We start from the raw sequence: 15576 nt of genomic DNA on the forward strand, positions 1-15576 counted from the left end.
AATATGCCGTGTTCGACTGAAGGAATTTTGCAAGTGTTTCTGTCAGGAGGCCATGTGCCATGGTGCAATACATAATTGAAGGACGATGGGAGGGCCCTTTTTAAGCTCAATTATGCAAGTAGAATTTATTGATCTTTATTTTAGTACACCCTGGGATTTTTGCTATGGTCGGAAATTGACAAGACATGGGTACCACATACTTGTAGACTTGCAAGATTCTAAACTCTGATGCCATGGCATTTTATGGTTCTAAATTGAAAAAGCACTCGAAAGCTTCTCATTGGAAAAAAAAAACGAGAAGAGGAAGAAGAACAAGAAGTTGACAGTCTGCTGGGCATAGCAGTCCAGGTATTGGTCATCGGTCCCATGGCCAATAGTTATGGCCTGCGAACAAAGGCAGTGATCATAGTTGGGGGCCTGGGGGCCTGGGGCCCTTCACCCTGGCTGGTTGTCCCTACTTTCAAGATTGTAAGTACTAGCTGTTTGCCTTTTATGGGGTGCGGCCTGGGGTTTTACGAATAGGGGGTTCTTTAGGTTTTAGCTGGTAGAGTCGCTGTTGGTGTTCCTCTACTCAATTATATGGTTAAATTTGTGCTTTACTTTCAGGCACTTGGCCCTGGCCCCTAGGCCTTTTCACACACTGATGTAGAACGATCAAGCGTTTCAAAAGAAGTAAACAGGGTTGAGACCTGCCTCGGTCAGTATATGGCAAAGATTTAATTCTTTCTCAAGGTTTTTCAACCCAATCACGTTAAATACCTTTACACTAAACTGTAATTATGGTCAGTCTTACGATCCGGTTCCTCCCATCTATCCATGGTTCATGAGATAATTGGCTCCACACACTTTTTTCCATTGGGGATTGGTTATAAATGTTACGAACTTCTGCTTCCAAAGTGTAAAGGATTAGTCATGAAAGTCACAAACTTTTCTTCCCAAGGGTCCTAACATCCTCATTGGCTCACGACTCAGGAATTGTTTTATTTTATATATTATTTAATTATAGATCGACTTAAAATCATTTATCATAACATGAAAACATTTTATATGTATTATTCATTTTGAACAAACAATTCAAGATTTTAAAAAACATTTGTATGGTTAAGATAAACTCATTAAATATATTATAAAAAAAAACTTATACCATCAATTGATTTGAGATATCACAATTATTACACTTCCTTGCTGATGTAATATTCTTTTTGTGTCTATGATATTGTTGTACTAATTACAACACTTACTCAAATTCTCGTATTAAGATCATGGATTGATTTTAATACATTTTCTTTTATATATATCTATATATGTATATTAATTATGTGCTCAATGGACTACCATGACTTTAAAATGTATTTTCATAAGATGAACACTTTTACATATAAGGCCTCCCATGGAATTACAAGATTAAGAATCAATTCTAATATAATAATTATTTATTTTAATGTAGATATTATCAATTATGAGTCTAGCCCTTCATAAATTAAAAATATATGTTAGAAATTTCTTCTTCTTATGGAATATGGAATATCATACCTCACCCCTCCTTTATATCGGAATGTCGAATCATAATTCATATGTTGCTTGGATCCAAAAAATTATAATTAAAGATTAACTTTGATACAATCCATCATGACTACACCGTGTGGATATATTATTCGTTTCGGAACCATCATCCTTACAATTTTAAAATACTATATACATTTAAAAGAAGTTCCCTATATATATATATATATATATGACTTTTCTCTTTAACTAATATGAGATATTAGAAGAACAATATTTTCACACAATAAAAAATAAGTTATAACAAATAGTATTGATGTCCTAACCTTGATATGAGAGTCTAGGTTCTGTTAGTCCCATAATCACATGATACACAACAATAATATCATGTTATATGAATAGGATGATTATAAGACCCCATATTGATGCCTTTTAAATTTGTAAAACCCTAATTTAGAGGGGAAAATGTTTACATGATAAATTGTAAGATATTATGTTTTATTAAAGGGAGTGATTGTAAGATTTTATGTAGGCGTGTGAAATAATTTTGATTAAAATATTTTTAGCACACATTTAAAAAAAAAAATGTTTTTGTCTTTATATAACAAAAAAAAAATGTCATTTTTGAAAAAACCATTTGTCAATAATAGTGATCCTTTAAAATTTTTAAAGTAATGTCATACACTTAAGGTATGTTAATGAACTGTTTTATAGAATAGGTTTCTATTTTCTAAACCAAAAAAAACATAAAATATATTTGACAATTAAAAACTATTTTATATATTTTTTTAATAATAAAAAATATAGTGTTTTAAGATAACATCTTTTAATTGTTTTATATTGTTATCACTTGTTTGTTGAATGTTATTTTAAAATATAATTACATAAATATATAAAATGATTAAAAATAAAACATTAGATATAAAAATCATTTTTAAAAATATTAAAAATATGCTAAAAATATATTAGGTTTTCAAATAAACTTATATTTTATAAAAATCATATAACAAATTTTTAAATTATTTTCAAAAACTATTTTTTATAATTATTTTTAAAACAGTTTCCAAACCCTTAATTTTGATAAGAAAATACTTTTAAATAATAAAAAAATTAACTCCCCTATAATAATTTATAATCAACTTTTAATTATACTAAACACTTGTTTAATGAGATTATAACCTATGTGGCAAACTGGATCTTAAAAAAATTATCTAAAGAAGGAGCATCTATTTCACATATAAAATATTTTTAAATTGTAAAATATTTTAATCCTATTCTGAAAACTCTAATTCCAACTTTTCAATATTCAATTTTTATTTTTATTTTATTTTATTTTTTTACTTTCTTTAAATTGGTCCAATATAGTCATGTATCATACATGTTATAAAAATTTTAAATCAATGAATTTCAATAGTGAAATTAGCATATTCATAACGAAATGAATGAGGTGAGAATTTTGAAAGTCAGTTAATGTAACAGTAAAATATTTAATTATAATTAAACATCATTGCGCGCCTGAAAATTCTCAAAATAAAGTGATTGACTAATCGTGTAGTTTATTGTTCAAAATCATGACACGTCCTAATAATATAAACCTCCTACATTCGCATTAATTATTAAAGCGGCAGGCTGATTCAAATGTCTGGTGCGGCTCTGCCAGATTTTGAAAATCATATTAGGAAAAGAAAAAGGGTACGTGGCTGCGGTTATGATTCGATAGTGTAAGTTGAATGAGACGTCGTGGTCACGTTCCGCGGAGCCGCATGAGTCGTTTTTTGTCTGCCGAGTGTCTCGTGCCCGAACTTCAGTAACCTTCATCCCCTTCGGCCTTTTCTTCTAATAACGCGCTGTTACCCATAAAAGGACGGCAAGAGTCGGCCGCGTTGGCAATAACGACCTTTGACCATTGACTCTCAACTCTCAACAAAAAGTCCCGATTGGAATGCCCAACCAGCAACCTTCCTCTACGGCTCTTCAATGCCCACCCCCTATTCTTAATACCGTACTAACACTTTGGAACTGTTTCGAATCATGCCAAATTAAAATAAATAAAAATTATCGTGAGCTCTTGAAATTCATAGACGTTATTAATTAAATATTTAATTTAATACTAATGCGAAGTGGATGGAGGCATGTGGCACATGTACACACTTTGGTTTAACTTAAATTATTGATGAAATCCATTGCCCATGTTCTAGATTTTGACATTTTGCAGTATTGGGTATCGTTTATTGGTCTTTTATTTAGCTGTTTTTAAAGCAAGCCCTTGAAGATTCAATTGGTCAATTTTGTACGTAATGAGACAATTGTAGGTTATGGTTTGTTAATTTGTGACAAGTTTGCCATAAATAGCCCATGTTATAGCAACCCATGTAATGCTTTCAAAAAAATTAGTCTGAATAGTTTTAAATGGAAAAATAATATTCAATTATATGAACACGTTGGTTAAAACATACTACTACTATTCAAGCACCGAGTGGATTAGGATGAGAATAGATTGCACCAAGGGTTGCCATGTCCCACGTTATTGCTACGTAAAGTAAAGCTCTCACGGGAATTGCAATAGAAATAAAGAAGAAATGGTATACGCTGACCTAAGTGTGAAATGACCATTTTAAAACAAAACCGGTCTATTAAATTTTTGTAAATGGCATACTGAAATTTCCAGAAGACCAATTCAAATTTCTTAGCAACCAAACGCGTTAGGCATTCGAACCTTTTTATATCCGTTGATGTATGGATCTGGGCAAAAGACGCTTTCCAATTGAAAAGGGCTGTTGGGCGTGGGTTTGACCAGGTCTCCGTTTTGAGAAATGTCCCTCCAAATAGTTAAGTTGGTGAGATAATAGAAAAAACAAAAAAAAAACAAAATCTTTCTAGAAGGCCTTTGGATTGATCACCGAAGCAACGGTTGGTATGGAAACCCCACCATCTTTAATTCAAAATCTTGACTTCGAGGGATAATAAAAGCTCATAACTGCGTAATTATAAGCTATGCCAAATTTTCTTAGTGTCGAGTTGCATGACCTTACCTACCATCACACTAATTCTTTGATGCAAATGATAGAGTTTTGAAATATTTTCCAATAAAAATAATCAAAATTTTGAATTGGTTCTTTAAGCTCTGCAGTGTATGTCATTTAATTTTTGCAATTAACATATTTGTTTGTACGTTATAGCTGGCTAAAGAGTCTATTTTGAAAAGTCATTTAATAAATCTAATATTACTTTTAATCATGGTCAATTGAATTTTATCTGTCACTTTATGCAATTTGCAACAGCCGAATAAAATAAATAAAACAATAAATTTTAGGTAGAATTCTTGGGCTAATACATCATTTATCTTATTTTATTTTTGGTCAAGAAAATTTCTTCCAGGTTAAGCAATAATGTTCTCAAAATCATAACAATAAGACATCATCAATCAAATTGTTTCATGTGTGTAAATAACGTTTTATTAATCAAATTATATCACTTATAAAAAGAAATGTTTCATTATTTCGTATATCATATATAGTCTCATTGTTTTATACTTTGGTTGTATTACTTTATATTTTAATGTTATTTTGTAGACCCCAAAATTTGTCTTATTTTTATTTTACATTGATTTTGAGTCCAATTTTGTCCTTAAATTTTAAATTCCAATTACATATTTTTTTTTGCTCACTAACCATTTAATAGCTTTTATTATTTTGTATATCATTTTATTTTATTTTATTACCAATACTTTTATTTTTTTATTATTATTACTATTATTATTATTATTATTATTATATCTATTTTATTTGATTTGATTATACTAGTAATTGTTGTTTGTGATATTTGAATTGTTGAATTAATATGAAATTCGAGTTAATTTGTTGGTGGTAAATTAATATGAAACTTGGGCTATTTTTGTTTTTGCATGGGCTCGTTCTGCGAACCTATTCGCTGAGCATAAATTTATGACACGTGGAGCACGGAATTTCATGGAACAAAGTGAGATTCGAAAAACTGTAAATGGAGCATTGAACTTGTTGTAAGCCTACTAGGGTATATATTTTATTTCTCATTTATATTTAGTTTTATTTTTATTGATTTCTGTAAATATTTATTTGTGTATATTTACTTGTATGTATAAAATTGAACATCGAACAAACTAGAAATTTTGTTTAAATGAGAGGAAAAATTTAGTAAATGTGTTTTGATGAAACAATGATTTTAAGATATTATTTTTAATAAAAAAAAAGTTTTTTTTATTATTTATAAAAATTCAGAAAAATACATTTAGAAAAATCCAAAAAAATTGTTTTTAATAGATTTCAAAAAATTGTTTTTAATGACATTGTCCAAAATTTTCTTTGTTTAATAAAAATTGTCCAAAATTTGTTTTTAATAAAATTGCCCCAAAATTTAATTTTTAATAAAACTGTCCAAAAAAATGTTTTTCTTAAATGAAATTTTTTCCCTTAATTAAAATGGGATTAAAAGTATTTTTTAGAAATTAAGGATTTATTTATTTATTTTTAATTAAAATTTATTTTGCAAATAAAGTTATGTCATTTTAAATAATTTGTAAAAATCACTCTTTTAAATGAAAATCAATCTAAATACTTTTGTAAATAAAATTGTAAAAATCCATTATTTTCTAATAAAAGCAAGTAAAAATAATTTTTGTGCCCAAATTGAAATTTTGTAATAAATTCTTTTGATACTAAGTGTAAATAACTTTTTTGAAAATTGAATACAAAACGAAGTTGAGAAAATAAATTGATTCTTTTTTGTAAGTAAATAAATTGAAATCATTAATTCAAAATCATTTTTAATAAAATCTTTTGAAATTTTTAAAATTTTTTTTAATATCTTTTATTTATTTAATTCAATAAATCATTCTGCATAATTCTCTTATTATTTATTTTATGTATTTTCGTAATTAGATTTCATCATTATTTGTGTATATTGCTTTTCACTATGACTTGTACATGCTCATTTGCTTTATTATTAATTTTGGTATCTATGATTAATTAGTTAATTGCCATAATTGCTTCATTTTATTAGTAGAGACCCGACTTTAAGGATTTAGAGGGGTGCTACGGTCTTTACCGTACCTTCCTGATAAGTAACCTGACCTCTGAACCCGATCCGGTTTTTCACAGACCACCTTTTCCAAAATAAGAAGTGGTTTTCTTTCTTATTTTGTTTACCCTTTAAAAATAAAACAAAAATAAGCGACGACTCCAAGTCTTTTTTTCTAAAAATCAAATTTCATCAAATAAAACAAAAAGCGAGTTTCGCCATCGAGTGGGAACGCATCCAACGAAATGTGGGATCCACACATTTATTTGTAACTTTGGTTTTGTATCTTCATATCATCGTTTTAATACTCCAAATTTCATTATATAATTTGAATGACCAAAATCCGAAATTTGACATCGTAAAATTGTCACACATGTCAAAAGTTAGATATCACACCAAATCATAAGTTCATCAACCTTATCATATGTACAAAAAGGTTTTAATGAAACCTAAATTATAAGATCTGCAACAAAATATCTAACTTGTTTACATGATAAAAGGTTAATTTTACTCATGTTTTTAGTGAAGTTTGGATTCAAAACAATTAATTATCATTAGTTTGAATTAAATACTTTACTTGTTATTTTTATTCACTTTTTATTTGATTTATGATTGAATAAATTTTAGTTTAAATAAGTGCTAGTTTACACTTAAAAAATGAGTGAAATTTATGTATACAATAAAGGAATAAAAGGTTAAAGTAATATACATTTTTTGTTTTTTTTAAGAAAAATGTCTGACCCAATATATTGGTATGTAATGAGAAAATAGGTTTATTGAGCAGAGTGCTTAATATATACGATAAGCATTTTTTCAGAATAGTACTGCATTTTTTTCCCTGACAACTGCGTATCTCTGAATAGCACCAGAAAACAAGGCCAGAGAAGAGTCCTGTCCCATTGGGTGATAGTTTTAGAAATTGGACGGACCATTAACCAAATTTTGCTTTGTAAAATGGTGCATGACTGCATGTGGACAACCTATTTTGTACGATCGAGGGAGAATGTTCAACTATAACCATAAGACCAAAGTAAAAGTTGGATCGGCTTTTACCCCCCATATAATATTGTACATGCATTTCTCCATAACATGAAACCTTTCACGGCCGCTGTAAGCCTGTAATTATTACCCAGTCACCCAAACTTTAATCATCACCAAGGTCCAAGCCATGTTATTTTGAAAGTCCTCCACCGAGCCAATAAATGTAATGATTCCAAGGATAGTTCGCTTGAGATTACCTAAAAATGAACTCTTCAATATTATTTCACTGACTTAAAAAAATATACATTGAATACAAATTTTGCATTGGAATTGATGTCATTGAGATTTGCCAATCAGATTGCCCAGCTAAGACCCCAATCCTCAGACAGACATGCTAACACATGGAAAGGCCAGAAAAATAAAATAAAAATAAAAATCAGTAACGACCGAAAGTGGCTTTCTTTCCTTTTTTTTCTTCTATCAGGAGGCGGGCACGTGGAGGGGTTGATTTGATTTTTTTGATGATTAGGAGGGGTGAATTGTCTAGTCTCCAGTGCACATGTCGAAGTCCTGAGTAGTTGCGTGGATGGGGTTATTCAAATTTTGGAGCAGAAGAGTGTGGGGGGCTCTGGAGCCGAGACGCCCGTGACTAGCGTGCGTGTCAGCACACTCTCCCGTCATTTTAAGAAAGACTAGGGTTATTTTCGTAGTTGACCAGTGATCGAAAGAATGGCTGGGCCACTTGCCCTAACCTCGAACCAATCTTCCAATGTTGTTATAATTGTAACCTGTGAAATGTGCAACATATTTTGAAATAATTATACGAGAGCAGAGTGGGAACAGCGAGGACAGGACCTGGGAGATAGAGAAAGTAGAGGGAGAGAGAGATCGTAGGAAGAGATATTTACCATGTTTTGCAGCAGGCCGCGGCCGGAGGGAACGAAACCATTCAGAGCCTCTCTTCTCTTCCCCAACTCTATTTTTTAGACGCCGCCTCTCCATTTATCTTAATTCTGAATTTTGTTATTAATCCTTATATTTATGAAAACCATCATTCCTCCTTGCCATCTGGTGTCATTGAAGTTTTTTTTGAGCACCTACTTTTTTTTTTTAAAATTAAAAATTAGATAAAATATATTTTTCTTTAAATATTTTGGTAGCTTATTGTCTTTTAGAAATTCTGTAAACATTTTATTAAATAATTTTTGCTAATTAAAAGCATTTATTATAATGGGCAGGTTTTTTTTATCCCATTTTATTCCCTTATTTGAAAACCATTTATCTTCAGAGATGGTACAACGCATGCTTTGTAACCATCTACTAGAAAGATTCTTCAATCCCACGTGACCGGCTGATTCGGCAAAATTTAAATTAATTCAAAATACTAAAATGAAAAATCTATTTATAAATTATAAAAAGGGGAGGAATTATTATAAATATAAAAGTATTTTTTTAATTACGTGGATTAAAAAGATTTTTTTGGGTAGTAGCTTTTTAATTTCGCAAGGGAGTGGCGATCTCTCCTATTAAAGCCTTGTTTTTCTTCTCAACTGTCTCGCCGTGTTCAACTCGCGTTCAGCAGACAAAACGAGGGAGAAGAGAAAGCACGATTTTAATAATAACCTGATATTCTTTTTTTTTCATCTGCTTTGCTTTTCCCCCTACGATCTTAGGTTTGTTGATCTCGACAATTAGGTTTTCAATCAGATCTTCTGTAGTTCGTCGTTTTGCGGATTCTGCGATTATCGGAAGGTTGAGCGTTTTGATTCTGGAGATTTGTGGAAGGTGCGATTTGGTTGGGGCATTAGTTTTTTTCTTTTAAAGGGAAAAACTCGTCAAGTTCTGAGGTTGAGAGGATATTTTGATGAGTTTGTGATGAATGATGGCACACTTAAGAGTTGTTTTGTGATGTAATATGGCACTGGTTTGCCACATAAGGAGAATAAAACGAAGATGACGCTTTACATTGGTCGCGAGGCCTCCAAGGTTCCGTTCTATTCTTTTTCTAATTTTGCAAGTTTTGATATTTTTTGGCTGTATAGTTATTTCCTGAGAATTTAAGAAAGGGATTTGAAATCTCGCAACTCTCACTCTAATTCAAATTCAAACCTGTTGAGAGATTCCTACCTTCATCTCCTTTCCTCTGTTTTCTCGGAAACCAAACCAAGGGTCGTTAATATTTTTTCCTGCGATTTTCCACGCCTTTGAAACCTTTTGTTGATCTGCCTTTTTGTTTATTTGAGAAGCTATGGAAGAGAGTTTGTGCAGAGACAACGACAGAGCTCAACCTCCTCTTAGAGAATTGGAAGTATCTACTCGCTGGTCTAATTTTTCAGGTTTAAATTTCTTCATAATCAACCTCTGCAACTTTATGTTTTTCTTATTCAAGAAAAAGAAGAATTGTCCATTCTTTTGTGGAATTCGACTTTTATGTATCAAATTTGAACAAAAAGAAAAATAGCGCCTCAGAAGGCCTAATTTTAGGAGCAAGGCGAGGGCTTGAATTGTTTTTTTGGTATGCATAGATCATTTGACTCTTGGCAAGAAATGCATGTTAAAGAAACGTATGATCTGGTAAAAGGTCATAGTATGTTTTCCTTCCTTCTTTATTTTTACTTTGGACTCCACTTATGCTTTTAGCATAAGATTACTTCTGAAAAGTTGTTACCAGGTCACAAAACTGGTCCTTGGACAAATGTCCTTATCGATTTGTGAACACGCTTTTATATTTTTACCGATTACCAATGGGGCTATAGCACAGTCTGGTGTGCTGGAGGGTTTTAAGAATCTTGACTGTTTTTGGCATCTGCAGCAACCACCCCCTTACTGCATTGTGACTGAAATTTTCCTTTAAGCATGATTTGAATGTGGAAGTTCTGTGTTAATTTTTTATTTTCATTATGCTAATAAATAACAGCTCAAGATGCCTTTTTGGAAATACTTGTGATTCATGCTGAAATCCTATTTTGTACTGTGGAGCACAGACATTACACTATATGGATATACTAACATGGAAATGCTGAAAAAGTAGCCTCATTCAGCTGTATAAATATATATCTTTATCTGTCATTCTATTATACACAACAATATAAGTTGTTCGGTGATTAGGTTGGCAAAGTTTCTAGTTTTCACATGAAATGACTGCAAAACTTGGAAGAAGCTAGATGAAGTTCATGTTATATTTTTATACTATATATGCCATTGGTGCTACTTCTCTGTTGTTATATGTTTTTTTTCTTTAAAATCTATTATTTTCCATACCAAAACACATCTTGATATGTTGACAATATGCTTGATGGATTTGCATTACATAAAAGGAAGACATTAATTTTGATTTTTTGACACTTCTCAGTAGTGTCCAATTCGTTTACATGGGTATTGATCTTCTTTAGAAGTGCAACATAGTTTTTGAAATGTTAATTTAAATTTTATCAGGGATTTCCCTATGTTCTTGTTTTCTAGGTTTTCAATATCATGAAATTGTTTTGTTTTATATGGTTATGATGTGAAATACATTTCCTCATTTACAGTACATTCATGGACTGGCTGCTCGAGGAGTTCACTATTTACATCGGCCAGGACCAACACTTCAGGATGTTGGCTTTTTTCTTCTTCCAGTTAGTATCAATTTAGTTTGGTTTGTCTTTATACACACATGGAATGCACTTTTTATTGCATAATTTTTTATTTTTTTTTGGAAATTTTAAATAAATGTTTTGAAAATTTTCTTATGATAGGAACTTGGCCCAGATAAAGCTTACATCAGTGAGACTGTATTCACCTTTGTCTTTCTCTCTTTTGTCTTGGTAAGGATCTTCCAGTCAAATAGTTTCCCTTGTTTTGTTACTGGCTGAAATTGTAGTTCCATTGTTTTGTAATAATGAACTGGAGTAGTTTGTGAGCCCGGAATTTGATTCAGTGCTGAAGAAATAATAGTGGTTTTGTTTGAGACCATACTTCTTGATTATGACAGCTAGGTGGTTTGTTACCACCTTGTACTTAGTCACACAGTGGATTAAAACTGACTCATGTTTTGTATTAAAGGGAGATTCTTCTGCCTTGAGTTACCCTATGACTTGACCTGAGTAAATACCAGAATGTTAATTACATTATGCAAGAATGAGTAATACACTATGACTTGTATAAGTTGTAATGTATTGTGAACTTCACCAAGTCAAGCGAATTTTGTTGATTATGAAGGTTATGTATAACAGAATTACTCTGGAGTCATATCCTATGGAGAAGTTACTTGTGTATGTTTAGATGAGAATTTTGCTCTCTTTCTAACAGTGGGCTGTCTTTTGGTACAGTGGACTTTCCATCCCTTCATTTTCAAGGCCAAAAAGATCTACACAGTTCTATTGTGGTGCAGGGTTCTTGCATTTTTAGTTGTAAGTGCTGAGTCTTTTGTGTATCTAAATGTTCTGTCAATTTGGACTGATGAACTTCCATTATTTTATTTAGCCTTGCGGAAAACATATGGCTTAGAGTAATGGAAATGATTCCGTAATATTTCTAATTGTTATTTGTGTATGTGTGTTGCAGGCTTCTCAAAGTCTCCGGATAATCACATTCTATTCTACGCAGCTCCCTGGTCCAAACTACCATTGTCGTGAGGTCATCATTACACCCTCTTTGATCATGTTTAAATAATTTAATTCTATGGGAATTTTCTAATTTTCTAATTCTTTTTCTCTGTATTTTACAGGGTTCAAAACTTGCTAGGCTGCCTCGTCCAGATAGTGCATTTGAAGTTCTCTTAATTAATTGTGAGCATCCCGTGTGTTAATCTTTTGTCTTTAGCTCATTACTAGTAGGCAATAAATATTTATGTGCTCATTAAGTTGTTGAATGTGCAGTTCCTCGGGGTGTAATATATGGTTGTGGGGATTTGATATTCTCATCTCACATGATCTTCACTCTAGTCTTTGTGCTCACATATCAGAAATATGGCACCCGAAGGTATAACATTCTTGTCATATAGTAGATTCAAATCTAACAAACTGAAAATTTTATACTATGTTTTACATATGTTTGATGTTCCTTACTTTAAGGTGCATGTATAATGGGATAGAGAAGGAGCCATGCATTCCCCCATATGTTTAGTTGGGAATCCATAGATCTGACCAGAATACTATGCTTTAACTTCTTTGATTGTTTGGAGTATAATTTTCTCAACCCGAATTACAATTAATCTGTTGTGAGACCAAACCATCAGGTTAACGTTTATGGATGGATGAAAGCAAAAACTTGGATTGTGAGCCACCCTTGTAAGGGGAAAAATGACTTTGTAATGGGATTTTTTATTTCCATTTCTAGTAATGTTTGGCAATCATGTTAGTTACTTGCCATGCTGTTAAGGTTTTTAAAACTGATTATAAAGAAATTTAAATTGTTAGATATGCGTCGACTGTAACTTAGAGGATTGTGTTTGGTATTAGGTTTCTGCTACAATGGATAGTCTGGGTCTGGCTTGGACATACTATCTCATATCTCTTATGGGTGCTCAGCTTGGATACAATGTGTCAATCCCGCTAGCCTAAATGTCAGTCCCATAGACATCATGTGGTTGTTTTCGATGTGTCCTTGCAGGTGCATAAAGCAGTTTGCATGGTTGATTGCTGTGGCACAAAGCTTCTTAATTGTAGCATCCCGCAAACATTACACGGTTGACGTTGTTGTTGCATGGTAAGAATGATGCGATCTCTGATTATTATTCTATGAACATTTCTCTGGTAATTCTTGATTATAATGCAATCATCTAATTTTTCTGCAGGTATACTGTTAATTTAGTGGTATTCTTTATTGATAAGAAATTGCCAGGTTAGATGTTTAACTATGTTCATATCCAGCATTATTAATTTGAATATCATCTTCTTGTCGTTCATCCCCCATTTTGTAGACTGTTATAGTAATGACATTAAGGTGTCCCAATGTAGAACTGCCTGATCGCTCCAATGGAAGTGCATCTCTATTGCTACCACTGAGCACCAAAGATAAGGATAGCAAGACCAAAGAAGAGAATCACAAGCTATTGAATGGGAATTCGGGAGACCCTGCAGATTGGGTATAGTGAATCAATTAATTCTTATATCTTTTTTTGTTTTAATCAATTTTGGCTTCTTTTTTTCTTTCCTTGTTTCTTCTCTGTGATTTTTTCTGGTGTTGACATTGTTAATTGCTGTTTGTCCAGAGACAGAGAACTCAAGTAAATGGAAAAACTTTGGAAGACGGCAATACAGTCCACGCTGAGACAACAACAAATGGTGCATAGATAATGGAAGCTGCAATTGTTGGAACAACGGAAGCTGCTGCAGAGATTGATGTTTAAATCTTTGGGACCTTGGCTTTAAAGGTTCAGTTGCTTGTGTGGTGGGCTTGTATTTGACGAGACTGGCAAACATGTCTTGTATTCTAGTGGAAATGGAATTTGAGTTGTATGCTTTTTAAACATTGTGGACCTGCTCCTCCTTGTCCCCATTAAATTCCATCCACCACAGCCACCAACTTCAGAATGTACCATGGAATTTTCAGCCTTTCTATTACTTTTATCATTTTTCCACCATACAGATACTGCCCCCCATTTGTTCCTGGCAGATCACACTGGCTCTTTCCTATTTCAAATGGTAAAATTTAAAAATTTTGCAGGGAACGGGTTATTGACCTGACTGGTTGTCAGCAATAAAAACCATGTCATTGTCACTGTGTTAACGGATTGCTTGACTTGCAGTTTGCTCATTACAGTCATGATAACTCAACTTAAGAAGGGAAACCTTGTAAGGGAAAATTACTACTCATACCCTCAAGTCCATGCCATGCTTAAAAAAGTTCCAAGTGACTCCAACATGCAGAAAGAGAGCTAATGGGTGGGAACCAGAGTCGGGAGGGGCCATGGTCCATTGGAATTATGATGGCTATATGGGCTATAGCCAGGCGTGTAGAAGCCGAACTACTTCAGCAATTGGTTGATGATGTGGTGACAAGGGACCACTGCTCTCTTTTTAATGCAACTATGACATGAGCTGTTGATGCAATTAGATACCCCATTGTGTATGACACCCAACAAGCCCACTTTTCTACAGTTGTTTTTGTGTTCAACAACTCCTTTAAAGCAGTAAAGGCTTGCATTTAAAATGGAGGTCACTCCCTGCATCACATGCCCTTTTTCTTCCACAAACAGACAGAGACTGGTCCACCATCTTTTGGACTAGGGAAAAATCCCCAGCCCACTCTTTCAGCAAGCTACATTTCTCTTTAAATAATGTTTCCATTTTTTTATGCACATTATATACTTGCAGCCCACTTGTCATCGGAGAGGATATCACCATAACGTGTTGGGTCACAAATCTCTCCAATTGGTTTCACATTTCAGATTGGTTGCCTACTTGGGATGCCTAGGATTTGGAACTTGAGACAAGTCCCTCTAGGATTGGGTAAATTTTCAAGTGGATTAGATGGGGTCAAACTCCAGCATCATGAAGGAATAAAATCAAGAAGAGATGTGTATATGTCTCATTATTTATTCTGTTATTTTTGTTATTTTTTTTTTTTTGCACTAAAATTCAAGGCTATAGGCTGTACACAGCTAGTTTTGCTTGCCCATGTGGTCTACCTTTCATGTGTATTTTTTGTTGGCACTTGACAGCAAAACATGCCCCATACTCACCTTGTAAGGCAAGATGAGCTAGTGAGGACCCATCTGTGACTGCACCCAAAAAGCGATGCTGGCGCAATTTAAGCTGTAAAAAGCTAGGAAAGAGCAAGAGAGCTATGCATTTTCATAATTGAGGCATGTCAAAATGAGAAGCACTTTTTCATTTTTTTTACCCTTTACATGCTTATCTTTTCATACAAAGGGGTCCTCTTGACCCCTCTGTGGGTGGTACTAATAATTACACCGATTATAATACGTAGACTGTTTCCCCTTGGTAGACCTTGGTTTGAGTCATCATCACTACGTGATCAGGCATGCTGAATTTCTGATATGGTTCCAAATTATGGGGAAACCATTTCGGCAGTAGGGGGTCCATTCTGTTC

The 15576-nt window shown here is 32.8% G+C and overlaps 1 protein-coding gene and 1 long non-coding RNA gene across 2 annotated transcripts; one reads left to right on the top strand and one right to left on the bottom strand.

Annotated features, from left to right (window-relative positions):
* Window positions 1-7795: 7795 nt before the first annotated feature.
* Window positions 7796-8589, bottom strand: LOC132254180 (uncharacterized). Its single transcript, XR_009466429.1, has 2 exons — window positions 8448-8589; window positions 7796-8327 (listed from the first exon to the last, which is right to left on the bottom strand). It is a non-coding gene; the product is annotated as an uncharacterized LOC132254180 (long non-coding RNA).
* On the top strand, window positions 8317-14104 carry LOC100266611 (phosphatidylinositol:ceramide inositolphosphotransferase 1). The gene is made up of 12 exons (XM_002276175.5): window positions 8317-9525; window positions 9786-9875; window positions 11070-11156; window positions 11277-11345; window positions 11850-11930; window positions 12085-12156; window positions 12248-12308; window positions 12399-12501; window positions 13132-13227; window positions 13316-13362; window positions 13479-13606; window positions 13733-14104. Exons 1-12 carry the CDS (start codon window positions 9493-9495, stop codon window positions 13811-13813), a joined length of 948 nt encoding a protein of 315 aa, XP_002276211.1. The 5' UTR covers window positions 8317-9492; the 3' UTR covers window positions 13814-14104.
* The last annotated feature ends 1472 nt before the right edge of the window (window positions 14105-15576 follow it).

This window comes from Vitis vinifera, chromosome 8, assembly GCF_030704535.1.
Source record: "Vitis vinifera cultivar Pinot Noir 40024 chromosome 8, ASM3070453v1".
Classification (NCBI taxonomy): Eukaryota; Viridiplantae; Streptophyta; class Magnoliopsida; order Vitales; family Vitaceae; genus Vitis; species Vitis vinifera.

Excerpts from the sequence above, each read along its gene's own strand:
- LOC100266611 (XM_002276175.5), top strand. The coding sequence starts at position 9,493 with ATGACGCTTTACATTGGTCGCGAGGCCTCCAAG. Across the intron at positions 11,157-11,276 it reads TTGGCTTTTTTCTTCTTCCA|GAACTTGGCCCAGATAAAGC; the intron begins GTTAGTATCAAT and ends TTCTTATGATAG. Across the intron at positions 13,363-13,478 it reads TATTGATAAGAAATTGCCAG|AACTGCCTGATCGCTCCAAT; the intron begins GTTAGATGTTTA and ends GTCCCAATGTAG.